Source organism: Oncorhynchus clarkii, unplaced genomic scaffold, assembly GCF_045791955.1.
Source record: "Oncorhynchus clarkii lewisi isolate Uvic-CL-2024 unplaced genomic scaffold, UVic_Ocla_1.0 unplaced_contig_8549_pilon_pilon, whole genome shotgun sequence".
NCBI classification, from domain to species: domain Eukaryota; kingdom Metazoa; phylum Chordata; class Actinopteri; order Salmoniformes; family Salmonidae; genus Oncorhynchus; species Oncorhynchus clarkii.
Genome location: NW_027261136.1, coordinates 519,962 through 547,842, shown reverse-complemented (window position 1 = coordinate 547,842; position 27,881 = coordinate 519,962). Strand labels below are relative to the sequence as shown.

The 27,881-nt window shown below is 40.9% G+C and overlaps 2 protein-coding genes across 4 annotated transcripts in view; one reads left to right on the top strand and one right to left on the bottom strand.

Annotated features, from left to right (window-relative positions):
* The window catches only part of LOC139405167 (NLR family CARD domain-containing protein 3-like), a 144,434-nt gene that overhangs the window by 34,968 nt on the left and 81,585 nt on the right, over positions 1-27,881 (top strand). The gene's annotated exons all lie outside the window — the stretch shown is intronic.
* Positions 381-27,295, bottom strand: LOC139405173 (NLR family CARD domain-containing protein 3-like). 3 transcript variants are annotated; one of them, XM_071147591.1, is made up of 12 exons: positions 27,093-27,295; positions 26,702-26,816; positions 15,506-15,666; positions 15,148-15,232; positions 14,790-15,018; positions 10,931-12,689; positions 6,936-7,109; positions 5,637-5,810; positions 5,347-5,393; positions 4,803-4,939; positions 720-1,674; positions 381-528 (listed from the first exon to the last, which is right to left on the bottom strand). In XM_071147591.1, the coding sequence occupies exons 3-11, from the start codon at positions 15,571-15,573 to the stop codon at positions 1,639-1,641; spliced, it is 2,709 nt and encodes a 902-aa protein (XP_071003692.1). In that variant the 5' UTR covers positions 15,574-15,666; positions 26,702-26,816; positions 27,093-27,295; the 3' UTR covers positions 381-528; positions 720-1,638. The 3 variants fall into 3 exon arrangements, with proteins under 3 accessions (XP_071003692.1, XP_071003691.1, XP_071003693.1); XM_071147590.1 differs by lacking the exon at positions 27,093-27,295 and adding an exon at positions 17,312-17,422 and having other exon boundaries at positions 15,506-15,622; positions 26,718-27,084; XM_071147592.1 differs by lacking the exons at positions 381-528; positions 720-1,674; positions 4,803-4,939; ... (2 more) ...; positions 6,936-7,109; positions 27,093-27,295 and adding exons at positions 10,203-10,321; positions 17,312-17,422 and having other exon boundaries at positions 10,931-12,695; positions 15,506-15,622; positions 26,718-27,084.

Genomic DNA, 27,881 nt, shown 5'->3' with positions numbered 1-27,881 from the left:
CAGTTTTTAATTCCAAAGTTTGTCTTCACAGTTGAATAAATATCCTTTCCTTTAATCAAGGTATATTCCTCCCTTTCTAATCAAGTTGTTTTCCCGCTCAGACATCCGTCTCGAGTCTTTTTCTGCGGTCCATGACGATGCTAACTCTCTCTCTTAGCCAGCTCAACTTTGCACTTGCCTCTGCTAGCAATACACTGTGCTAACATTAGCCTAGACTGAACCACAGAAAATACCAGTTTTAAAAAGTTGCTAAAACATACTTCTTCCAGACAGAATAGTTCCTGTAGATTCAGACTCATCACCAATCTGTTGTTATGTTGTGTGGGTTTCATAACCACGTCTGTATAACAATTCAATAATGATGAGACGGGAGACAGGAATCAGTTCAACCATTTATCTGGAACGTGATCATCTCAACACATACAAACCCCCATGATGCTCTGCGGCACAACCCCAATAAACAACAAATACATCATACATAAGTAAATGGACACTAAACAAAACCCAGAGGATTTTAAATGTTCAGTACTAGAAAGTAGAGCCATGGGACAGGGTCAGAAAGGTCATTATGTTTGATAACTGGTTACAGAGGTGACATAACAAGCATAAGGTCCATTATAACACAGTGAAGCAGGACCATTGGACAGGGTCAGAAAGGTCAGTATGTTTGATACCTGGTTACAGAGGTGACATAACAAGCATAAGGTCCATTATAACACAGTGAAGTAGGACCATGGGACAGGGTCAGAAAGGTCAGTATGTTTGATACCTGGTTACAGAGGTGACATAACAAGCATAAGGTCCATTATAACACAGTGAAGTAGAGGTTGGAGCTAAAAGCAGACATGGACAGTGAGACGGTGTGAGGAGGTCAGGGGTCAAACACTAGATCAGGACAGGTAGAAATGGCAGGGCTGGAAATAGACAGAGAGACATTCTGATCATGGCTCAGACCTGACCTGAGACACCCAATCAGAAGATGTCATAACAAAGTCCTGACCTGAGACACCCAATCAGAAGATGTCATAACAAAGTCCTGACCTGAGACACCCAATCAGAAGATGCCATAACAAAGTCCTGACACACCCAATCAGAAGATGTCGTAACAAAGTCCTGACCTGAGACACCCAATCAGAAGATGTCGTAACAAAGTCCTGACCTGAGACACCCAATCAGAAGATGCCATAACAAAGTCCTGGCCAGTAGGCTATATGGGATTTCCTTTCATCAAAATCCAGAACATTTAAATGAGGCATCTGTCAATAAAAAGTTACTTTAGAGCTTTACTTGTTGTGTCCAGTGTGTGTGTCACTGACAGAGGGACACTGATTCACCATCATCCCAAACCCTGGATAGAGGGGCTCAGTGAATGTGGAGGTGAATGTGATCAGGTGGGTCAGTGTGTCAGAGGAGGCTCTATAGAAGGACAGAGTGCCGGCTGGCCAGTCCAGATACACTCCTACTCTGTGGGAGCTGGAGGAGGGAACGTCTATAGTAGTGGGTTTATTATTGTGACATGCAGAGTAACTATTGTCAGAGCAGAACAGTCCTCAAATCTCTCTGGGTGATCAGGATACGGCTGCTCCTCTCTCCAACTTGTCACCTTTCTGTTCTCCTCAGACAGAGAGAGGAGTCTGTTTACTGTGTTTGGGTCCAGTGTGAGATCACAGACATCTGATGGATGAGAACAGAGAGCAGAGAACAGAAAGAGCAAGCAGAAAGAGAGCAGAGAAGAGAGAGAGCAGAGAGAACTCTGTTGCTATAGTGACCCTGCATCACAACACTCTGTTGCTACAGTGACCCTGCATTACAACACTATATTGCTATAGTGACCCTGCATCACAACACTATGTTGCTATAGTGACCCTGCATCACAACACTCTGTTGCTACAGTGACCCTGCATTACAACACTCTGTTGCTATAGTGACCCTGCATTACAACACTATATTGCTATAGTGACCCTGCATCACAACACTATGTTGCTATAGTGACCCTGCATCACAACACTCTGTTGCTACAGTGACCCTGCATTACAACACTATGTTGCTATAGTGACCCTGCATCACAACACTCTGTTGCTACAGTGACCCTGCATTACAACACTATATTGCTATAGTGACCCTGCATTACAACACTCTGTTGTACTAATTGTACAATTTGTTTAATTCTATTCCACATACAGTGCCTTGCGAAAGAATAATTTTGCACGCCCAATTTTTCAGTTTTTGATTTGTTAAAAAAGTTTGAAATATCCAATAAATGTCGTTCCACTTCATGATTGTGTCCCACTTGATTGTGTCCCACAGTTTTATATCTTTATGTTTGAAGCCTGAAATGTGGCAAAAGGTCGCAAAGTTCAAGGGGGCCGAATACTTTCGCAAGGCACTGTATATATATAGTAGCAGTAGTAGTGGCTAGTACTGATAGAGAGATGAGACCTGGGTTCTATCAGGTGGTCTATATATATATAGTGGCAGTAGTTGTGGCTAGTAGTGAATGAGAGATGAGACCTGGGATCTATCAGGTGGTCTATATATATATATATAGTGGCAGTAGTAGTGGCTAGTAGTGATAGAGAGATGAGACCTGGGTTCTATCAGGTGGTCTATATATATAGTACTAGTAGTAGTAGTGGCTAGTAGTGATAGAGAGATGAGACCTGGGTTCTATCAGGTGGTCTATATATATATAGTGGCAGTAGTAGTGGCTAGTACTGATAGAGAGATGAGACCTGGGTTCTATCAGGTGGTATATATATATATATAGTGGCAGTAGTAGTGGCTAGTACTGATAGAGAGATGAGACCTGGGTTCTATCAGGTGGTATATATATATATATAGTGGCAGTAGTAGTGGCTAGTACTGATAGAGAGATGAGACCTGGGTTCTATCAGGTGGTATATATATATATATAGTGGCAGTAGTAGTGGCTAGTACTGATAGAGAGATGAGACCTGGGTTCTATCAGGTGGTATATATATATATATAGTGGCAGTAGTAGTGGCTAGTACTGATAGAGAGATGAGACCTGGGTTCTATCAGGTGGTATATATATATATAGTGGCAGTAGTAGTGGCTAGTAGTGATAGAGAGATGAGACCTGGGTTCTATCAGGTGGTATATATATATATATAGTGGCAGTAGTAGTGGCTAGTAGTGATAGAGAGATGAGACCTGGGTTCTATCAGGTGGTCTATATATATATATATAGTGGCAGTAGTAGTGGCTAGTAGTGATAGAGAGGAAACGTTAAATCAATAAACAAACTGTTTTCACAATTAACAGCCTTTTCTTGTTTCAACCAGTCGCAGGTTAACATCAACCTGACAGAGGAAACGTAAAATCAATAAACAAACTGTTTTCACAATTAACAGCCTTTTCTTGTTTCAACCAGACGCAGGTTAACATCAACCTGACAGAGGAAACGTTAAATCAATAAACAAACTGTTTTCACAATTAACAGCCTTTTCTTGTTTCAAGTATGTTTTATTATGAAAAGTACAATATATCCTTGTATACTTGTACAACTATGGAGTGTATGTCCAGATATAATTGTACAACTATGGAGTGTATGTCCATATATAATTGTACAACTATGGAGCGTATGTCCATATATAATTATACAACTATGGAGTGTATGTCCAGATATAATTATACAACTATGGAGTGTATGTCCAGATATAATTATACAACTATGGAGTGTATGTCCAGATATAATTATACAACTATGGAGAGTATGTCCATATATAATTATACAACTATGGAGAGTATGTCCAGATATAATTATACAACTATGGAGTGTATGTCCAGATATAATTATACAACTATGGAGAGTATGTCCAGATATAATTATACAACTATGGAGAGTATGTCCAGATATAATTATACAACTATGGAGAGTATGTCCATATATAATTATACAACTATGGAGAGTATGTCCAGATATAATTATACAACTATGGAGTGTATGTCCATATATAATTATACAACTATGGAGCGTATGTCCATATATAATTATACAACTATACAGCGTATGTCCAGATATAATTATACAACTATGGAGAGTATGTCCAGATATAATTATACACCTATGGAGCGTATGTCCATATATAATTATACAACTATGGAGTGTATGTGTGTGTGAGTCCAGTGTGTGTGTGTGTGAGTCCAGTGTGTGTGTGTGTGTGTGTGTGTCCAGTGTGTGTGTGTGAGACCACTGTGTGTATGTGAGTCCAGTGTGTGTGAGTGTGTGTGTGTGTGTGTGTGTGTGTCCATGTGTGTGTGTCCAGTGTGTGTCTGTGAGTCCAGTGTGTGTGTGTGTGTGTGTGTGTGTGTGTGTGTGTGTCCAGTGTGTCAGGTTATTATTTCAGAGACACTGATTCACCATCATCCCAGTGTGTGTATCACTGACAGAGGGACACTGAGTCGGCAAAACACCAAACCCTAAACCCTGGATAGAGGGGCTCTATGAATGTGGAGGTGAATGTGATCAGGTGGGTCAGTGTGTCAGAGGAGGCTCTATAGAAGGACAGAGTGCCGGCTGGCCAGTCCAGATACACTCCTACTCTGTGGGAGCTGGAGGAGGGGACGTCTATGGTAGTGGGTTTATTATTGTGCCTGGCAATGTAACGTTTATCATAGCAGACCAGACTCCAGGACTTGTCATTACATCCAAGCCAACAGTCATCACCCCATCCTCTTCCTCTCCTGTTGATTCCTTTATATGTCACTCCTATAACAGCCCCTCCACTCCACTCTACCTCCCAGTAACAGCGCCCAGTCAGACCCTCTCTACACAGCACCTGTCTACAGCCCTCAAATCTCTCTGGGTGATCAGGATACGGCTGCTCCTCTGTCCTCAGTGTCACCTTTCTGTTCTCCTCAGACAGAGAGAGGCGTCTGTCTACTGTGTTTGGGTCCAGTGTGAGATCACAGACATCTGATGGATGAAACCAGACACAATATTAGAAATCATCATCATTCACATTAGAATGTTAACTCACTTTTCACTAATTAATTTAATGTAGATGTTTCTAGGTGTCAAAAGGAGAAGTTAAGGTAACTTGAGACTTGTTGAATGATCATATGTATGGTAATATAAAACACACTTATTCCCATTAATTACACACACACACCCTGAACACACACACACCCTGAACACACACACACACACACACACAGTCAAATCAACTCGTTGTAAACATTGATATCCCTGATTTCTGCTTCTGTAGAACTACAGCTGATATTTAATATGACCAAGTCAGTAATGATGGTGGTCTTTGACTTTGACTTAACTTGAATTAAGACTTATTCTTAGTCATATTCTTCACAGCAGTCAACACTCACATTTTCTAAGTCCAGGTTTCATTCTGTTCTCTCCACCATGTTCCACACTGTAGCGGTAAGCAGAAGAACAGACAGTCATTGAGTGATACACCTGAACTCACACACACACACACACACACACACAACACACACAGAACACACACAGAACACACACACACACACACACACACACAGAACACACACACAGTCAGATTATAACTTTGTCCAAGTGGTGGTAAGAATGTTTGTCTTAACCAGCCTGATAAGTCAAACATGTCTGATATGAACATTGACATAAACCCTCTACATACTTGAGTTTCTCCAGTCTGCAGTGTGGATCCTCCAGTCCAGCAGAGAGCAGTCTGACTCCTGAGTCTCCTGGGTGATTGTAGCTCAGGTCCAGCTCTCTCAGGTGTGAGGGGTTTGACCTCAGAGCTGAGACCAGAGAAGCACAGCCTTCCTCTGTGACTAGACAGCCTGACAGCCTGCAAAGAGTCAAATCATTTTAAAATCACACTGATATTCTTTGGTGGTGAAAATAGTGGCAGTATATTTTTCAACATATTCAGATATATCAGTGTCCTGAAACCTTCTATATCTATTCATAAAATAGTGTATCATCATAAAAAATGACAAATGATCAAAGTATTGCCTGCAGATAGAAACATGTATAGTACAAATATTATAGTAGACTGACCAGACCAGTTTAAAAAGCAGTATCAGTCAGAAGACAGACAGTGAGGAATCAGATTTAGATTGTATTGAGTATACAGTCCACACCATATCTATTTAGACAGTGAGGTATCAGATTTAGATTGTATTGAGTATACAGTCCACACCATATCTATTTAGAAAGTGAGGTATCAGATTTAGATTGTATTGAGTATACAGTCCACACCATATCTATTTAGACAGTGAGGTATCAGATGTAGATTGTATTGAGTATACAGTCCACACCATATCTATTTAGACAGTGAAGCAAACATTTTAAATGTGTCTCTATACTCCAACATTTTGGATTTGAGGTCAAATGTTTCATATGAGGTGACAGTATTTAATGTCACCTTTTATTTGAGGGTATTTTAAGACACATTGTGTTTCACTATTAAAAATGAAAACAATTTATGTTTCCAGTCTCCCCATTTGAAGAAGTCTTAAGTATTCTGAACAATTCACTCATAGTGTATTAAAATAGTCAAATAGAAAATAGTCAAAAATGTAGTTTTTTGTCGTAAACTCGTTGGTTGCATTTGCAGTTTGTTTTGGTTGTGTTTTGCCCAATAATAAAATGGTGGATGATGAGTGGAGTACTTTTCTGTCTAAGAGAGTAAACAAAACATGCTAACCTCTCACCATTACCAATAACAGAGACTACAACAAAACATACTAACCTCTCACCATTACCAATAACAGAGGCTACAACAAAACATGCTAACCTCTCACCATTAACCTCAAATAAAAGGTGACATTCTGTACTCCTAATTTGAAACATTCTATCTCAAATCCAAAATGCTGTCCAATCACATATGTTGTGGACCATGTGTGTCTTGTAAACACAGGTGGATCTGGTGAACAGTTATCACTTGTTGACCAACTACAGGAATACTGACCTCAGAGTCTCCAGTTTACAGTTGGGATTCCCCAGTCCAGCAGAGAGCAGCTTCACTCCTGAATCCTTCAGGTCATTGTTACTCAGGTCCAGCTCTCTCAGGTGTGAGGGGTTTGACTCCAGAGCAGAGACCAGAGAAGCACAGCCTTCCTCTGTGACTCCACAGCCTGACAGCCTGACAAAGAGATCATCATGACTTCACAAATACACTGTTAATTTAACACCAGTAGTGTAGAAGGACAATGGCAGATGCATTTGGTTTATTTTCCCAAACAACATATAGATTTTATTTCACCTTTATAGGTAGGCAAGGTAGGCAAGTAGAGAACAAGTTCTCATTTACAATTGCAACCTGGCCAAGATAAAGCAAAGCAGTACAATACATACAACAACACAGAGTTACACATGGAGTAAAACAAACATACAGTCAATAATACAGTATAAACAAGTCTATATACGACGTGAGCAAATGAGGTGAGAAGGGAGGTAAAGGCAAAAAAGGCCATGGTGGCAAAGTAAATACAATATAGCAAGTAAAACACTGGAATGGTAGTTTTGCAATGGAAGAATGTGCAAAGTAGAAATAAAAATAATGGGGTGCAAAGGAGCAAAATAAATAAATGAATTAAATACAGTTGGGAAAGAGGTAGTTGTTTGGGCTAAATTATAGGTGGGCTATGTACAGGTGCAGTAATCTGTGAGCTGCTCTGACAGTTGGTGCTTAAAGCTAGTGAGGGAGATAAGTGTTTCCAGTTTCAGAGATTTTTGTCGTTCGTTCCAGTCATTGGCAGCAGAGAACTGGAAAGAGAGGCGGCCAAAGAAATAATTGGTTTTGGGGGTGACTAGAGAGATATACCTGCTGGAGCGTGTGCTACAGGTGGGAGATGCTATGGTGACCAGCGAGCTGAGATAAGGGGGAACTTTACCTAGCAGGGTCTTGTAGATGACATGGAGCCAGTGGGTTTGGCGACGAGTATGAAGCGAGGGCCAGCCAACGAGAGCGTACAGGTCGCAATGGTGGGTAGTATATGGGGCTTTGGTGACAAAACGGATTGCACTGTGATAGACTGCATCCAATTTGTTGAGTAGGGTATTGGAGGCTATTTTGTAAATTACATCGCCAAAGTCGAGGATTGGTAGGATGGTCAGTTTTACAAGGGTATGTTTGGCAGCATGAGTGAAGGATGCTTTGTTGCGAAATAGGAAGCCAATTCTAGATTTAACTTTGGATTGGAGATGTTTGATATGGGTCTGGAAGGAGAGTTTACAGTCTAACCAGACACCTAAGTATTTGTAGTTGTCCACGTATTCTAAGTCAGAGCCGTCCAGAGTAGTGATGTTGGACAGGCGGGTAGGTGCAGGCAACGATCGGTTGAAGAGCATGCATTTAGTTTTACTTGCATTTAAGAGCAATTGGAGGCCACGGAAGGAGAGTTGTATGGCATTGAAGCTTGCCTGGAGGGTTGTTAACACAGTGTCCAAAGAAGGGCCAGAAGTATACAGAAGGTGTCGTCTGCATAGAGGTGGATCAGAGACTCACCAGCAGCAAGAGCGACCTCATTGATATATACAGAGAAGAGAGTCGGTCAGCAGACTCTCCGATTTGACACACTGAACTCTATCAGAGAAGTAGTTGGTGAACCAGGCGAGGCAATCATTTGAGAAACCAAGGCTGTCGAGTCTGCCGATGAGGATGTGGTGATTGACAGAGTCGAAAGCCTTGGCCAGATCAATGAATACGGCTGCACAGTAATGTTTCTTATCGATGGCGGTTAAGATATCGTTTAGGACCTTGAGCGTGGCTGAGGTGCACCCATGACCAGCTCTGAAACCAGATTGCATAGCAGAGAGGGTATGGTGAGATTCGAAATGGTCGGTAATCTGTTTGTTGACTTGGCTTTCGAAGACCTTAGAAAGGCATGGTAGGATAGATACAGGTCTGTAGCAGTTTGGGTCAAGAGTGTCCCCCCCTTTGAAGAGGGGGATGACCGCAGCTGCTTTCCAATCTTTGGGAATCTCAGACGACACGAAAGAGAGGTTGAACAGGCTAGTAATAGGGGTGGCAACAATTTCGGCAGATAATTTTAGAAAGAAAGGGTCCAGATTGTCTAGCCCGGCTGATTTGTAGGGGTCCAGATTTTGCAGCTCTTTCAGAACATCAGCTGCACGGATTTGGGAGAAGGAGAAATGGGGAAGGCTTGGGCGAGTTGCTGTTGGGGGTGCAGTGCTGTTGACCGGGGTAGGAGTAGCCAGGTGGAAAGCATGGCCAGCCGTAGAAAAATGCTTATTGAAATTCTCAATTATGGTGGATTTATCAGTGGTGACAGTGTTTCCTATCTTCAGTGCAGTGGGCAGCTGGGAGGAGGTGTTCTTATTCTCCATGGACTTTACAGTGTCCCAGAACTTTTTTGAGTTAGTGTTGCAGGAAGCAAATGTCTGCTTGAAAAAGCTAGCCTTGGCTTTTCTAACTGCCTGTGTATAATGGTTTCTAGCTTCTCTGAACAGCTGCATATCACGGGGGCTGTTCGATGCTAATGCAGAACGCCAGAGGATGTTTTGGTGTTGGTTAAGGGCAGTCATGTCTGGGGAGAACCAAGGGCTATATCTGTTCCTGGTTCTAAATTTCTTGAATGGGGCATGTTTATTTAAGATGGTTAGGAAGGCAGTTTAAAAAAAATATCCAGGCATCCTCTACTGACGGGATGAGATCAATTTCCTTCCAGGATACCCCGGCCAGGTCGATTAGAAAGGCCTGCTCGCTGAAGTGTTTCAGGGAGCGTTTTACAGTGATGAGTGGAGGTCATTTGACCGCTGACCCATTACGGATGCAGGCAATGAGGCAGTGATCGCTGAGATCTTGGTTGAAGACAGCAGAGGTGTATTTAGAGGGCAAGTTGGTTAGGATGATATCTATGAGGATGCCCGTGTTTAAGGCTTTGGGGAGGTACCTGGTAGGTTCCTTGATAATTTGTGTGAGATTGAGGGCATCAAGTTTAGATTGTAGGATGGCTGGGGTGTTAAGCATGTTCCAGTTTAGGTCACCTAGCAGCACGAGCTCTGAAGATAGCTGGGGGGCAATCAGTTCACATATGGTGTCCAGAGCACAGCTGGGGGCAGAGGGTGGTCTATAGCAGGCGGCAACGGTGACAGACTTGTTTTTAGAGAGGTGGATTTTTAAAAGTAGAAGTTCAAATTGTTTGAGTACAAACCTGGATAGTAGGACAGAACTCTGCAGCCTATCTTTGCAGTAGATTGCAACACCGCCCCCTTTGGCAGTTCTATCTTGTCTGAAAATGTTGTAGTTTGGAATTAAAATTTCAGAATTTTTGGTGGTCTTCCTAAGCCAGGATTCAGACACAGCTAGAACATCCGGGTTGGCAGAGTGTGCTAAAGCAGTGAATAGAACAAACTTAGGGAGGAGGCTTCTAATGTTAACATGCATGAAACCAAGGCTATTACGGTTACAGAAGTCGTCAAAAGAGAGCGCCTGGGGAATAGGAGTGGAGCTAGGCACTGCAGGGCCTGGATTCACCTCTACATTGCCAGAGGAACATAGGAGGAGTAGAATAAGGGTGCGGCTAAAAGCAATAAGAATTGGTCGTCTAGAACGTCTGGAACAGAGAGTAAAAGGAGGTTTCTGGGGCCGATAAAATAGCATCAAGGTATAATGTACAGACAAAGGTATGGTAGGATGTGAATACAGTGGAGGTAAACCTAGGTAATGAGTGATGAAGAGAGAGATATTGTCTATAGAAACATCATTGAAACCAGAAGATGTCATAGCATGTGTGGGTGGTGGAACTAATAGGTTGGATAAGGTATAGTGATTCATCTTCCATCTCCTAGAATTGTGTGGTCATAATGTTAAACTAATGTAAAAATCTATGCATTTATTCAATGTGTTATTCAATATAATATTATATAACTATTATAATACATATGTTTCTCTAAACTGAATATTTCTTCCTGATGAATAATGTCATTTTATCTACTCACAGAACAGCTCGGGAGGCTTTGACCACTGGCAGCAGCCTCAGAAGACCTTCCTCTGATCTGGAGTATTTCTTCAGGTCAAACACATCCAGCACCTTTTCTGAAGTCAGCAACACAAAGACCAGAGCTGACCACTGTGCAGGTGACAGTTTGAACCTAGAGAGACTTCCTGATCTCAGGTATCTTTGGATCTCCTCCACTAGAGAATGGTCATTCAGTTCATTCAGACAGTGGAACAGATTGATGCTCCTCTCTGGAGAGGGATTCTCCCTGATCTTCTCCTTGATGTACTTGATTGTTTCTTCATGGCTCTGTGAGCTACTTCTTGTCTTTGTCAGTAGACCTCGTAAGTGCTTCTGATTGGACTCCAGTGAGAGGCCCAGAAGGAAGCGAAGGAAAAGGTCCAGGTTTCCCGTCTCACTTTGTAAGGCTTTATCCACAGCACCCTTGTAGAAAGCAATTTCAGGCTCGTCGTTTGTTTTCAGTTTGTCCATTAGATTCTTATTGTTGTTGATGAATGAGAGGAGCACATATACAGCAGCCAGAAACTCCTGAATGCTCAGATGTACGAAGCAGTACACCTTGTCCTGGTACAGCACACATTCCTCTTTAAAGAGCTGTGTGCACAATCCTGAGTACACTGAGGCTTCATTAACATCAATGCCAGACTCTTTCAGGTCTTCTTCATAGAAAATCAGATTGCCTTTCACAAGCTGTTGAAAAGCCAGTTTTCCCAGTGACAGAATGCTCTCTTTATTCCAGTGTGGACCTGTCTCTTCTTTCCCAAGATACTTTTCATTCTTCTGTTTAATATGAAACTCCACAAGGTGTGTGTACATCTCAGTCAGAGTCTTGGGCATCTCTTCTCTCTTATGTTTCAGCATGTGTTCAAGGACTGTTGCAGAAATCCAACAGAAGACTGGAATGTGGCACATGATGTGGAGGCTCCTTGATGTCTTTATGTGTGAGATGATTCTGCTGGCCAGGTCCTCATCACTGAATCTCTTCCTGAAGTACTCCTCCTTCTGTGGGTCATTGAACCCTCGTACCTCTGTCACGTGGTCAACACATTCTGAAGGGATCTTATTGGCTGCTGCAGGTCGGGTAGTTATCCAGAGGAGAGCAGAGGGAAGCAGATTTCCCCTGATGAGATTTGTCAGCAGAACATCCACTGAGGTTGACTCTGTGACGTCCCAACAGATCTTGTTCTTCTGGAAGTCTAGGGGCAGTCGGCACTCATCCAGACCATCAAAGATGAACAGAACTTTGTACATGTCGAAGTTGGAGGTTGATTGTTTGGTTTCCATTGAGAAGTGATTGAGAAGTTCAATGAAAGTGTGTTTGTCCTTCTTCAAATTCAGCTCCCGAAAAGGGAATGAAAATACAAATTGGACATCCTGATTTGCTTTTCCTTCAGCCCAGTCCAGAATGAACTTCTGCACAGAGACTGTTTTTCCAATGCCAGCGACTCCCTTTGTCAGCACAGTTCTGATAGGTTTGTCTTGTCCCGTTAAGGGTTTGAAGATGTCATTACATTTGATTGCAGTCTCTGGTCTTGCTTTTTTCCTGTTTGTTGTCTCAATCTGTCTCAGCTCATGTTCATTATTGACCTCTCCTGTTCCACCCTCTGTGATGTAGAGCTCTGTGTAGATATTATTGAGAAGTGTTGGGTTTCCTTGTTTAGCGATCCCCTCAAATACACATTGAAACTTCTTCTTTAGATTAGATTTGAGTTCAAGTTGGCAAATCACAGCAAGCTCATCTGAATCTAGAAATAACACAGAGGATATTAATATTACGTCTGTTTTAATGTCTACAGTATTGTAGGACTGTTATAAAGTTTTCAATTATAATAATTTATTCTCTTAACTGACTGTATAAATGTGTAAATGTTTTCATAATGCATTACAGACTGGTGTGACTGATTATATTATTATTGGTATTATTGATGGTATTATTAATGTTGTCTCTCTCTCTCTAAATGAATCACCACAACACATCCTGCTGCTACTTGATGGGGTCACTAGGTGTTGTGTTCAGGCTAGAGGTCGACCGATTATCCGGAATGGCCGATTTCAAGTTTTCATAACAGAAATTATAATTTTTGGCACCGATTTTGCCGATTTTATTATTATTATTATTATTTTTTACACCTTTATTTAACTAGGCAAATCAGTTAAGAACACATTCTTAATTTCAATGACGGCCTAGGAACGGTGGGTTAACTGCCTCATTCAGGGGCAGAATGACAGATTTTCACCTGGTCAGCTCGGGGGATCGAATCTTGCAACCTTCAAGTTAACTAGTCCAACGCAATAACGACCTGCCTGCCTCTCGTTGCACTCCACAAGGAGACTGCCTGTTACGGGAAGTAAGTTGGTAAGTTGCTAGCTAGCATTAAATGTATCTTATAAAAAACAATCAATCAATCATAATCACGAGTTAATGATGATATTACTAGATATTATCTAGCGTGTCCTGCTAGATAATATATATAATCTGACTGAGCATACAAGCATACAAGTATCAAGCATTGCGCTGTTTATGACTTCAAGCCAATCAAATCAAATCATCAAATCAAATGTTATTTGTCACATACACATGGTGAGCAGATGTTAATGCGAGTGTAGTGAAATGCTTGTGCTTCTAGTTCCGACAATGCAGTAATAACCAACAAGTAATCTAGCTAACAATTCCAAAAAACTACTGTCTTATACACACAAGTGTAAGGGGATAAGGAGTATGTACATAAAGATATATGAATGAGTGATGGTACAGAGCAGCATAGGCAAGATACAGTAGATGGTATCGAGTACAGTATATACATATGAGATGAGTATGTAAACAAAGTGGCATAGTTAAAATGGCTAGTGATACATGTATTACATAAAGATGCAGTAGATGATATAGAGTACAGTATATACGTATACATATGAGATGAATAATGTAGGGTATGTAAACATTATATTAGGTAGCATTGTTTAAAGTGGCTAGTGATATATTTTACATCATTTCCCATCAATTCCCATTATTAAAGTGGCTGGAGTTGAGTCAGTGTGTTGGCAGTGTGTTGGCAGCAACTCCCGAGATCAACTCCCGAGATGAGGCTGGTGTAACCGAAGTGAAATGGCTAGCTAGTTAGTGCACGCTAATAGCGTTTCAAACGTCACTCGCTTTGAGCCTTGGAGTGGTTGTTTCCCTTGCTCTGCATGGGAAACGCTGCTTCGGGGGTGGCTGTTGTCGTTGTGTTCCTGGTTCGAGCCCAGGGAGGAGCGAGGAGAGGGACGGAAGCTATACTGTTACACTGGCAATACTAAAGTGCCTATAAGAACATCCAATAGTCAAAGGTTAATGAAATACAAATGGTATAGAGAGAAATAGTCCTATAATTCCTATAATAACTACAACCTAAAACTTCTTACCTGGGAATATTGAAGACTCATGTTAAAAGGAACCACCAGCTTTCATATGTTCTCATGTTCTGAGCAAGGAACTTAAAAGTTATCTTTCTTACATAGCACATATTGATTGCACTTTTACTTTCTTCTCCAACACTTTGTTTTTGCATTATTTAAACCAAATTGAAGATGTTTCATTATTTATTTGAGGATAAATTGATTTTATTGATGTATTAAGTTAAAATAAGTGTTCATTCAGTAAGTTGTAATTGTCATTATTAAAAATACATTTATTTTGTATTTTTTAATATCATATCGGTATCTGCATTGAAAAATCATAATCGGTCGACCTCTAGTTAAGGCTGCTACAATATCATTGAGTTACACAGCTACTTTAGCTGTACTTTAGCTACAGCTTTTAAATGTTATAAAACAGCATTCAACATGAGGCAGACAACTCTTACATTTCTCCAGTGTGTCAGCAAGCTCCTTCTGGTTCATTTTCCTCAGGATGTGCAGTGTGATCTTCAGAGCCCCCTCTCTGGCACTGCTCTCCTGCTTCTCATCTTCAGCATCCACCACTTCCTTATCCTGCTTCTGACTCTCAAAGCCTTCTGGGAGTTCTGGACTAAGAATCCTCTTGAACCTCTTCAGCTCGTTCTTCACAAATGTCATAATATTATCTTCAAGCATCTGAAATAAATAAAGTAAATGAGTTAAGCAAGAGAATAAATGCTTTCTCATTAACACATTAATGAATGATTGACAGGTCAACTTTTCTTGAGGTAAACAAAAACAAATGTACATAACAGGACCACATACACTGAATATGGAGGCCAGGTCTGTTTGATGACTGTGGGAAGACTGACCACTGAGAATCTCTGACTCTGATCTCTCCTGTTGGTTTCTGTGGACAAAACATGAGACATATACACACACACACACACACACACACACACACACACACACACACACACACACACACACACACACACACACACACACACACAGGGAGGGAATGTTGTGTTTGTTTAATATTGTTTTAGGACTATGAAAATTGACAAAATGATTAGCCTATGGATTATGAAAACAACAACAATAAATGGGAAAATGTGAGAGGAGAAATGACTAGAGACAGTGTTGTTTAACTCACTGACCAGGACCCATGAGTTCTTCTTACCTTTGTTCAGTAGAAAAATCTCCCTCTCTAAACTGTATAGGTTGACTCATAGACCAGTCACTCTTCATGGACACACAGCTGGGAACAGGGGAGGCTGGTCTCTCCTGCTTGATTGGTCTTCAACACAACAGAGACAAACATTACATCTCATCTACTCTGAGCTCAGATGGGGAAACATAAGAAGAGTTTCATTCCAAAAAGCTATATATTCGTATTCAGAAATGTTCGTAAATGAGCTTTTATTGTTTAAAGAAGTTATGTTTATGTTAAGTTATGTTTTTTTGCTAAATGAGGAGATGGCACCTGGGTACCTGCTTCTATAAACCAATGAGGAGATGGCACGTGGGTACCTGCTTCTATAAACCAATGAGGAGATGACACGTGGGTACCTGCTTCTATAAACCAATGAGGAGATGGCACGTGGGTACCTGCTTCTATAAACCAATGAGGAGATGCAGCGCGAACTGTGTCACAAATAGAACTGACTTCTAGACGCTCGTTGGCGCGCGAGAGCAGTGTGTCATTTTTAATAACGAAATGTATTTAGCGACGCGAGTGTTGAAGTCATTCCCACCGAAAGGCTTGCAATATCAGATATTAACAGTATTTTTTTTATCATGTGATTTTATTCTGTGATTTTACTCTTTTACTCTGTGTTAGATACCTGGTATATACCAGGACTATTTACTCTGTGGTTAGATAAATGGTATATACCAGGAGTATTTACTCTGTGATTAGATACCTGGTATTTACCAGGAGTATTTACTCTGTGGTTAGATACCTGGTATATACCAGGAGTATTTACTCTGTGATTAGATACATGGTATAAACCAGGAGTATTTACTCTGTGTTAGATACCTGGTATATACCAGGAGTATTTACTCTGTGCCTAGATACCTGGTATATACCAGGAGTATTTACTCTGTGCCTAGATAACTGGTATATACCAGGAGTATTTACTCTGTGTTTAGATACATGGTATATACCAGGAGTATTTACTCTGTGGTTAGATACCTGGTATATACCAGGAGTATTTACTCTGCAATTAGATACCTGGTATATACCAGGAGTATTGACTCTGTGGTTAGATACCTGGTATATACCAGGAGTATTTACCCTGTGGTTAGATACCTGGTATATACCAGTAGTATTTACTCTGTGGTTAGATACCTGGTATATAACAGGAGTATTTACTCTGTGGTTAGATACCTGGTACATACCAGGAGTATTTACTCTGTGCCTAGATACCTGGTATATACCAGGAGTATTTACTCTGTGGTTAGATACCTGGTATATACCAGGAGTATTTACTCTGTGCCTAGATACCTGGTATATACCAGGAGTATTTACTCTGTGCCTAGATACCTGGTATATACCAGGAGTATTTACTCTGTGGTTAGATACCTGGTATATACCAGGAGTATTTACTCTGTGGTTAGATACCTGGTACATACCAGGAGTATTTACTCTGTGGTTAGATACCTGGTATATACCAGGAGTATTTACTCTGTGATTAGATACCTGGTATATACCAGGAGTATTTACTCTGTGATTACATACCTGTTATATACCAGGAGTATTTACTCTGTGCCTAGATACCTGGTATATACCAGGAGTATTTACTCTGTGCCTAGATACCTGGTATAAACCAGGAGTATTTACTCTGTATTGAAGAAATGTCTCCCTTGTTGCATGTAATTGGCAGTATCATAGAGTGGAGTCTTCATGGACAGACTGCTGTCTCTCTGTGAATACATACCTGGTATATACTATAGATACCTGGTATGTACCATGAGTACTACTTACCCTGTAAATGCAGAAAAGTCTCCATCTTCGCAATCATAGAAAACGTCCATAGACCCGTCACTCTTCATGGACAGACAGCTGGGTGAGTCTGGTCTCTCCTGATGGAATGGGCTTCAACACAACAGAAACAGACCTTCAGTCTCTAGTCTAATCTAGACTAAAGATGATGATGTCATGTCACTGATACCAGGTCAGAGACAACATATGTAGTTAATAAAACATGCCAAGAAATGTATGTCTGTCCCCACAGTGCCCCCACAGTGTCCCCACAGTGTCCCCTCAGTGCCCCCACAGTGCCCCCACAGTGACCCCACAGTGCCCCCACAGTGCCCCCACAGTGTCCCCACAGTGCATTCCTGAAGATCCTAAAGGCTTAAGATCAGTGGTTTCCAGCCTGGTGCATTTTGCAGGGGTTCCGCATTTTATGACATATATTTTTATTAAAATACAACATAGGAAATGTTGGGAATGAACTAAGCAATTGAAGGGTTTCATTCCAAAACACTATATATCTATTTTCAGAAAAGTTGGTCAATTAGCTTTTATTGTTTAGAGAAATTATGAAAAAGATTGGTGTTTTTTCACTATCTAATCACGGCATGGGGTTGTTCAATGAGAGACATGTATTATATATATATATATATATATATATATATATATATATTGTTTGATGGTTTCATTTCAGAGAGACAAATAATCATGCTTTTTTCTTAAATGCTACATATCTGCCTCACTCTCAGAGAAATCAGGAGTACTGCTAGGTTTTACACAGTAATAATATATATCTGTCTCACTCTCAGTGAAATCAGTAGTACTGCTAGGTTTTACACAGTAATAATATATATCTGCCTCACTCTCAGAGAAATCAGGAGTACTGCTAGGTTTTACACAGTAATAATATATATCTGTCTCACTCTCAGAGGAATCAGTAGTACTGCTAGGTTTTACACAGTAATAATATATATCTGCCTCACTCTCAGAGAAATCAGTAGTACTGCTAGGTTTTACACAGTAATAATATATATCTGCCTCACTCTCAGAGAAATCAGTAGAACTGCTAGGTTTTACACAGTAATAATTTATATAAACAGTAATAATATATATCTGCCTCACTCTCAGAGAAATCAGTAGAACTGCTAGGTTTTACACAGTAATAATATATATCTGCCTCACTCTCAGAGAAATCAGTAGTACTGCTAGGTTTTACACAGTAATACTATATATCTGTCTCACTCTCAGAGAAATCAGTAGTACTGCTAGGTTTTACACAGTAATAATATATATCTGCCTCACTCTCAGAGAAATCAGTAGTACTGCTAGGTTTTACACAGTAATAATATATATCTGCCTCACTCTCAGTGAAATCAGTAGTACTGCTAGGTTTTACACAGTAATAATATATATCTGCCTCACTCTCAGTGAAATCAGTAGTACTGCTAGGTTTTACACAGTAATAATATATATCTGCCTGACTCTCAGAGAAATCAGTAGTACTGCTAGGTTTTACACAGTAATAATATATATCTGCCTGACTCTCAGAGAAATCAGTAGTACTGCTAGGTTTTATACAGTAATAATATATATCTGTCTCACTCTCAGAGGAATCAGTAGTACTGCTAGGTTTTACACAGTAATAATATATATCTGCCTGACTCTCAGAGAAATCAGTAGTACTGCTAGGTTTTACACAGTAATAATATATATCTGCCTGACTCTCAGAGGAATCAGTAGTACTGCTAGGTTTTATACAGTAATAATATATATCTGTCTCACTCTCAGAGAAATCAGTAGTACTGCTAGGTTTTATACAGTAATAATATATATCTGTCTCACTCTCAGAGTAATCAGTCGTTCAGTCAAATGTAACAAATAACTGCATTTTTAGTAAAGAACTGTACAAATGATTCACGTGTGACATGAATATTAAAATATTTAAAAACAATTATTCAAAACAGGAATATGACACCAGTATGTAATAGTATTAACGTTACAATTGAAACACTCGTAATCTAACACCACCCGGAGAACAGCTGATTGTGTTCTCATATATTTTTTTGCCCTTCCAAATTACTTTATACGCAGAAGATCGAATCACGTGGTATATCCGCCTCTGATTGGGAACCATACCAGGCCAACATAGAAATATAATCACCTAGATGACCCACCCTAGTCACACCCCGACCTGACGAACATAGAGAATAAAAAGCTCTCAATGGTCAGGGTGTGACAGTACTCCCCCCCCCCCCCCCCCCCCCCCCAAAGGTGCGGATTCCGACCGCAAAATCTGACTCAATAGGGGAGGGTCCGGGTGGGCATCTACCTTCAGGGGCGGCTCCGGTGCGGGGCGAAGTACCCACTCCGCTCGTGGATGCGTCATCTTCAATGGCGGCTCTGGTGCGTGGATCGTCGCCAGAGGCTCCGGACCGGGAACTGTCGCCGGAAGCTCTGGACTGTGGAGCGCACTGGAGGCCTGATGCGTGGGTCGGTACAGGTGGCCCCAGGCTGGTGACGCACACCTCAGGATGAGCAGGTACAGGACGTACCTAACTGAGAAGGCACACTTGAGGGAGAGTGTGAGGAACAGGAACAGAACGTACCGTACCGGGCTGTAGAGGCGCACTGGAGACACGGTGCGTAGAACGAGGAGTTGGCAAAGGACGTACTGGGCTGGGAAGGTGTACTGGAGACCTGGTGCGTATAGCCAGCATCAACTGTACCGGAACGATGACACTCTTCACACGGTGAGTACGAGGAGGAGGCACAGGACGTACTGGGCTGGGAAGGTGTACTGGAGACCTGGTGCGTATAGCCAGCATCAACTGTACCGGAACGATGACACTCTTCACACGGTGAGTACGAGGAAGAGGCACAGGACGTACTGGGCTGGGAAGGTGTACTGGAGACCTGGTGATATAGCCGGCATCAATTGTACCGGAACTTTAACACATTTCTCAGGATGAGTATGGAGAGCTGACTCAGGTGGCTTTAAATAGATAACACGCTCCTTAGGGCAAATGTTGTGCATCCTCCACCAATTCAATAACTCTCATTTCTCCTCCACATTCTCCCTCAACTCACTGACAGTCTCTGGTTCACTCCCCTCAACTTTCGCCACCCACTCCTCGCTCAATCTGTCCCAATATTCCTCCTCGGTCTCTGACTCACCCCTTAGCGTCGCCGGCCACTCCGTGTGCCGCCCCCCCAAAGTAAAAAATTTGGGGCTGTCTTTTGGGCTTGAGTTGTGGCCGCGAACACTGGCATCGTCGCTGTCCTTCCCTCGCTGCCTCCGCCTGCTTCCATGGCAGGCTTCCTGCCATAATCTCGTCCCATGTCCAGGATGTCCTCCACTCCTGGCTTTCCTCCTGGGCCCGCTGCTTGGTCCGTTGTTGGTGGGATCTACTGTCACGATCTTTATAATGAGTGGACCAAGATGCAGTGTGGTATGGTTCCATCCTCTTTATTATGAGGTGAAACTCAAAGAAAACAATAAATGCAAAACAAAACGTGAAGCTATAATAATGCTCACAGGCAACTATACATAGTCAAGATCCCACAAAGCACAAAGGGAAAAATGGCTGGCTAAATATAATCCCCAATCAGAGACAACGATAAACAGCTGCCTCTGATTGGGACTCATACCAGAAATATAATCACTTTTCATTTTAAATACATTTTGTAAAGAATTCTTAAAACATAATTCCACTTTGACATTATGGGGTGTTGTGTGTAGGCCAGTGACCCCAAAACATCTGAATTAATCCATTTAAATTCAGGATTTAACACAACAAAATGTGTAAAAAGTCAAGGGGTGTGAATACTTTCTGAAAGTATTGGGGAATAATCAGAATTGGTTGGTAACATAGGTAAGATGTTTTATATTCATCATATGTTTGTAAGTTACTTCTCATCAGAATGTTATTTTTGTATAATACTGTGGCGGGGTTGCAGTATTTGTTCTATGTCAGGCTAAGTTGCTTGGGCCGGAGAGAGGGGAGAGGTCAAGCGTGTATCTCTTGGCTCCACAATGTCTGTCAGTGTGTCTCTGTGATCTTGTCATGATAGGATGGATTTGATATATGCCTGTTGATATGGAGGATTGGTTTATGGTTCTGAGTTAGAGAAAATAACATAGTTTAGGAGACAAAGCTGAACGATAAATGATGCCTATGCTGTCTGGCTATGTGTGTCTTTTGATATTAAAGGATCTCAGCTGCAATGTGTAAGGGACTCTCAGAGAATTCATTGATAGACACTGAATTGATCTGAGAGTCACAGGGTTGTGATAGAGCTCATATAATTAAAGATGGACTTTGTGATAACTAACTCTGACTTGTGTGTGGTTTGCTCTCATGATTTGGTAAATAGAGGAAATTTCCACTACAAAGTAAAAAACCCGGCAAAATGGAGACCACTAAGTTTTTACAAACAATTAAACCCTTGAGGCGCCACAAAAATAACGTTCAAAAGTTCGGCCCTTGGACACAGACGGGTTAAACACCAAAGTTTCCGTCCATCTAGTGAAGAGAGGAGAACCGGACAGAGGTAGCCAGCATCCGTCAACGAGAGAGGGAGAAGCCTCACCGGGAATTAACAGGTGGAAGAAACAACCGGGGAGCTCCATCGGTCCACAAGAAATGCAGACAGCCAGTGATGATGTAGTGGTAGCTATGGTAACTAGGATGCTGCTGGTAGAGTAGCTAGCTAGCTTACCGAGCTGTACCAACTAGCTAGGACAATTAGGATGCTGCTGGTAGAGTAGCTAGCTAGCTTACCTAGCTGTACCGACTAGCTAGGACAACTAGGATGCTGCTGGTAGAGTAGCTAGCTAGCTTACCTAGCTGTACTGACTAGCTTGGCTATCTAGCAGGTCGTTCGTCTGAACAATAAACTTCGGCATCTCAACACTGTCGCGAACTCCATCGTTATTCCCCAAGATCACCTCAGCCCACTCTGCGCGATTACTTCATAGCTAGGCAAATAAGGTAATATTATGAAACTGGGCTCCAAGGCGGTTGCAATGAACTAGTTTTCATCAGAAAAAAACATTGTTAAATATTGAATGTGTCCACCCTACTTGAGGCACATGAAAATAATATTTAAAAGTTTTGTCCTTGGACACAGAGGGGTTATCACTAAAACCTAATATTTCAAGGTCAACTGTAATATGAATACCAATGTAAAACACAATTTCTCCCCTTTCCAGCTAAATCAATGAGGAGACCTTCAGGCTGCCCGTCTCTGCATGAATGAAGAAGGCAATGAGCTTTGTCTTGTCTTTAAAAAAATGGCGGGTAGGACACCTCATGAGCTGTCAGAACCAGTTAAGAGGTACCAGCAGGTATCTGGATAATAGCCTCATCAGCTGTCCTAAGAGGCACCAGCAGGTATCTGGATAATAGCCTCATCAGCTGTCCTAAGAGGTACCAGCAGGTATCTGGATAATAGCCTCATCAGCTGTCCTAACCAGTTAAGAGGTACCAGCAGGTATCTGGATAATAGCCTCATCAGCTGTCAGAACCAGTTAAGAGGTACCAGCAGGTATCTGGATAATAGCCTCATCAGCTGTCCTAAGAGGTACCAGCAGGTATCTGGATAATAGCCTCATCAGCTGTCCTAAGAGGTACCAGCAGGTATCTGGATAATAGCCTCATCAGCTGTCCTAACCAGTTAAGAGGTACCAGCAGGTATCTGGATAATAGCCTCATCAGCTGTCAGAACCAGTTAAGAGGTACCAGCAGGTATCTGGATAATAGCCTCATCGGCTGTCCTAAGAGGTACCAGCAGGTATCTGGATAATAGCCTCATCAGCTGTCCTAACCAGTTAGGAGGTACCAGCAGGTGTCTGGATAATAGCCTCGTCAGCTGTCCTAAGAGGTACCAGCAGGTATCTGGATATTAGAACATGCAGCCAGTCTGTGGTTCCTGCTTTGGAACAGAGGCAACCTGTTATTCAGGTGCAGAGCCCCACCTGTTATTCAGTCAAAAAATAATAATAAGTAAATAGTTGCGTCATGATTGGCTCTGTGTTCTGTCACTCATGGAGACACTATGTCACCTCAAAATCTACAGGGAGATCTCTAAAATTCAAGCCCATTGGATGCTGCCATAGAGTTACATTAGAAGTGTCCATCCAAAAGGCTCAAGGTCATTGGCCACAGATAAAATGAACATCACGTTATATCTACCGTGGCTTTGATTGGACTGATCATATCAACATCATGTTATATCTACAGTAGCTTTGACTGGACTGATCATATCAACATCATGTTATATCTACAGTAGCTTTGATTGGACTGATCATATCAGCATCATGTTATATCTACAGTAGCTTTGATTGGACTGATCATATCAGCATCATGTTATATCTACAGTAGCTTTGATTGGACTGATCATATCAGCATCATGTTATATCTACAGTAGCTTTGATTGGACTGATCAAATGAGCATCATGTTATATCTACAGTAGCTTTGATTGGACTGATCATATCAGCATCATGTTATATCTACAGTAGCTTTGATTGGACTGATCATATCAGCATCATGTTATATCTACAGTAGCATTGATTGGACTGATCATATCAGCATCATGTTATATCTACAGTAGCATTGATTGGACTGATCATATCAGCATCATAGTTTCAAACTCTTAGCTAGCAGGCTAGAAGCCATCATCATGAACCAACTCGACAACCTACTGGCAAATCCTTTTCAATCCTTGTCATATGAAGAGAAATTGTAGATAGAACATATAAGTGCTTATCGGCCATTGGACATAAACATTATACAACATTTGAGAAAATAGGTCTTGAATCGTCATCCAACTATAAATTCTAAGTCGGGGACTCTGGCCTTTTCTAGAGCTCCGACCTGAAGATCAATGTTGCTTTTTTCAGAGCTCCAAGTTGTCTTGAAAGCACCATAAATCCAGAGAAGGCCAGACTTTTATGACAAAGTTTGATGACAAAATTTGCCCACAAGAATGGCCGCCCCTCCCTACACAGCCCTTATTTGAAGTGTTTCTACAATTCCCTATGGGAAAAATGTATGGTGGAAAACTAATGGAACAATTTCCCTGTTTGACCTCTAGGTGTTATGGGTATTATAACACCTCCACTGTGGGGCTCTATAAAACTATTGGAACCATTTCCCTGTTTGACCGTTAGGTGTTATGGGTATTATGAAACCTCCACTGTGGGGCTCTATAAAACTATTGGAACCATTTCCCTGTTTGACCGCTAGGTGTTATGGGTATTACGACACCTCCACTGTGGGGCTCTATAAAACTATTGGAACCATTTCCCTGTTTGACCTCTAGGTGTTATGGGTACTATGACACCTCCACTGTGGGGCTCTATAAAACTATTGGAACCATTTCCCTGTTTGACCGCTAGGTGTTATGGGTACTATGACACCTCCACTGTGGGGCTCTATAAAACTATTGGAATATTTCCCTGTTTGACCGCTAGGTGTTATGGGTATTATGACACCTCCACTGTGGGGCTCTATAAAACTATTGGAACCATTTCCCTGTTTGACCGCTAGGTGTTATGGGTATTATAACACCTCCACTGTGGGGCTCTATAAAACTATTGGAACCATTTCCCTGTTTGAGCGCTAGGTGTTATGGGTATTATGACACCTCCACTGTGGCTCTATAAAACTATTGGAACCATTTCCCTGTTTGACCGCTAGGTGTTATGGGTACTATAACACCTCCACTGTGGGGCTCTATAAACTATTGGAAACATTTCCCTGTTTGACCACTAGGTTTTATGGGTATTATGACACCTCCACTGTGGGGCTCTATAAAACTATTGGAACCATTTCCCTGTTTGAGCGCTAGGTGTTATGGGTATTATGACACCTCCACTGTGGCTCTATAAAACTATTGGAACCATTTCCCTGTTTGACCGCTAGGTGTTATGGGTACTATAACACCTCCACTGTGGGGCTCTATAAACTATTGGAAACATTTCCCTGTTTGACCACTAGGTTTTATGGGTATTATGACACCTCCACTGTGGGGCTCTATAAAACTATTGGAACCATTTCCCTGTTTGAGCGCTAGGTGTTATGGGTATTATGACACCTCCACTGTGGGGCTCTATAGATCAAATTAAACTTGAGAATCTAGAGAATGTAACAATATTAGTTTCATCTTGCTGTGATGTAACAATATTCACTGTGATGTAACAATATGCGCTGTGATGTAACAATATTCACTGTGATGTAACAATATTCACTGTGATGTAACAATATTCACTGTGATGTAACAATATTCGCTGTGATGTAACAATATTCACTGTGATGTAACAATATTCACTGTGATGTAACAATATTCGCTGTGATGTAACAATATTCACTGTGATGTAACAATATTCACTGTGATGTAACAATATTCACTGTGATGTAACAATATTCACTGTGATGTAACAATATTCACTGTGATGTAACAATATTCACTGTGATGTAACAATATTCACTGTGATGTAACAATATTCACTGTGATGTAACAATATTCGCTGTGATGTAACAATATTCACTGTGATGTAACAATATTCGCTGTGATGTAACAATATTCACTGTGATGTAACAATATTCACTGTGATGTAACAATATTCACTGTGATGTAACAATATTCGCTGTGATGTAACAATATTCACTGTGATGTAACAATATTCGCTGTGATGTAACAATATTCACTGTGATGTAACAATATTCACTGTGATGTAACAATATTCGCTGTGATGTAACAATATTCACTGTGATGTAACAATATTCACTGTGATGTAACAATATTCACTGTGATGTAACAATATTCGCTGTGATGTAACAATATTCACTGTGATGTAACAATATTCGCTGTGATGTAACAATATTCGCTGTGATGTAACAATATTCGCTGTGATGTAACAATATTCGCTGTGATGTAACAATATTCGCTGTGATGTAACAATATTCGCTGTGATGTAACAATATTCGCTGTGATGTAACAATATTCGCTGTGATGTAACAATATTCGCTGTGATGTAACAATATTCACTGTGATGTAACAATATTCGCTGTGATGTTCAGTCCCCAAAATGAAAATAAATACTAAATAATTTCATAGAATTGAACTAAGACCACTTTCTCTTGGTCACAGACGGACAACATCACTTAGTGTTTCCAGCTGAAGATGTAATGAGTCTGCACACATTTGAATGGTGTCTCTGCACCGCGCAGTTGACGTTTAGGAGAAAATATCAGACACTAAAATCTATGAATCTTAGAACAGTAATATTTTACACATGAAGGTACCCAGAAGACTTAATTTCTGATGAAAAAACACAAATGTGAAAAATTATGGATATAGCGTTTTGGATATAAACTCTTCATAAATTCCTAAACAAAATTGTACTCTCACCTCTTAGCTTTGGTGTCATGTTCCGCAGAGAGACTCATTTTAGAGAATTGGCTGCCCTCCTCTCTCTCCCCAGAGAGACTCATTTTCGAGCAATGACCCCTAAACAGAGATCCAACATGTCATTGAACTATAATACATGAAAAAATATACAAATTGTAAAATATCCACAATATACGAATATATGAACAATATGTTTTTTCATTTCATTGCCTACGCCCAGTTAGCGCCATTTTGTATGATTGAACTGTCACGTAGCTGTCCCAGGTGAAATGGACTGTTACATCTGAGTGTTTTACTGTCATTCACTATACTAAAATAACACCAGACATTTAATGTCTCTACACACTTTACAATAATCCCTGGGAAGAGTCTTACCTTGTAGCCTGAATTCACAACCAGAACATGTCAAGTCATTGAGATATTTTCCGTTGTGTTGAGAGATCACCTTCCTGATGACAAGTGGCTCTGTATCTGCAACTTTCTACCAACATCCTACATGAATAATGCCTGGTAGGATTCTTACCTTGCAGCCTGAATTCAAAACCAGAAAATGTCAAGTCAGTGAGAGTTTCCTTTGTGTTGAGAATGAAACCTTGGGAACGGTTTATTCACCTCCCCAATGTCAGGAAACTTTGTGTGATTTTTGTTACTGATTAATTTAGGACTCCATCATTTCTGTTAAAGTTTAGTAGCTCTGACCCCATGTCAGCATCATCAGAAACCCAGTTTGACCTGTTTACCAGAAAAGCCTTGGGTTTACAATAACATCGCTGTGTAGCTACTGCTTTCCTGCAGTCAGATTACCTAGTGACCTCATGGTGGAATGTTATTCATATTGTATCATTATTACCTAGTGACCTCATGGTGGAATGTTATTCATATTGTATCATTATTACCCAGTGACCTCATGGTGGAATGTTATTCATATTGTATCATTATTACCTAGTGACCTCATGGTGGAATGTTATTCATATTGTATCATTATTACCTAGTGACCTCATGGTGGAATGTTATTCATATTGTATCATTATTACCTAGTGACCTCATGGTGGAATGTTATTCATATTGTACCATTATTACCTAGTGACCTCATGGTGGAATGTTATTCATATTGTATCATTATTACCTAGTGACCTCATGGTGGAATGTTATTCATATTTTATA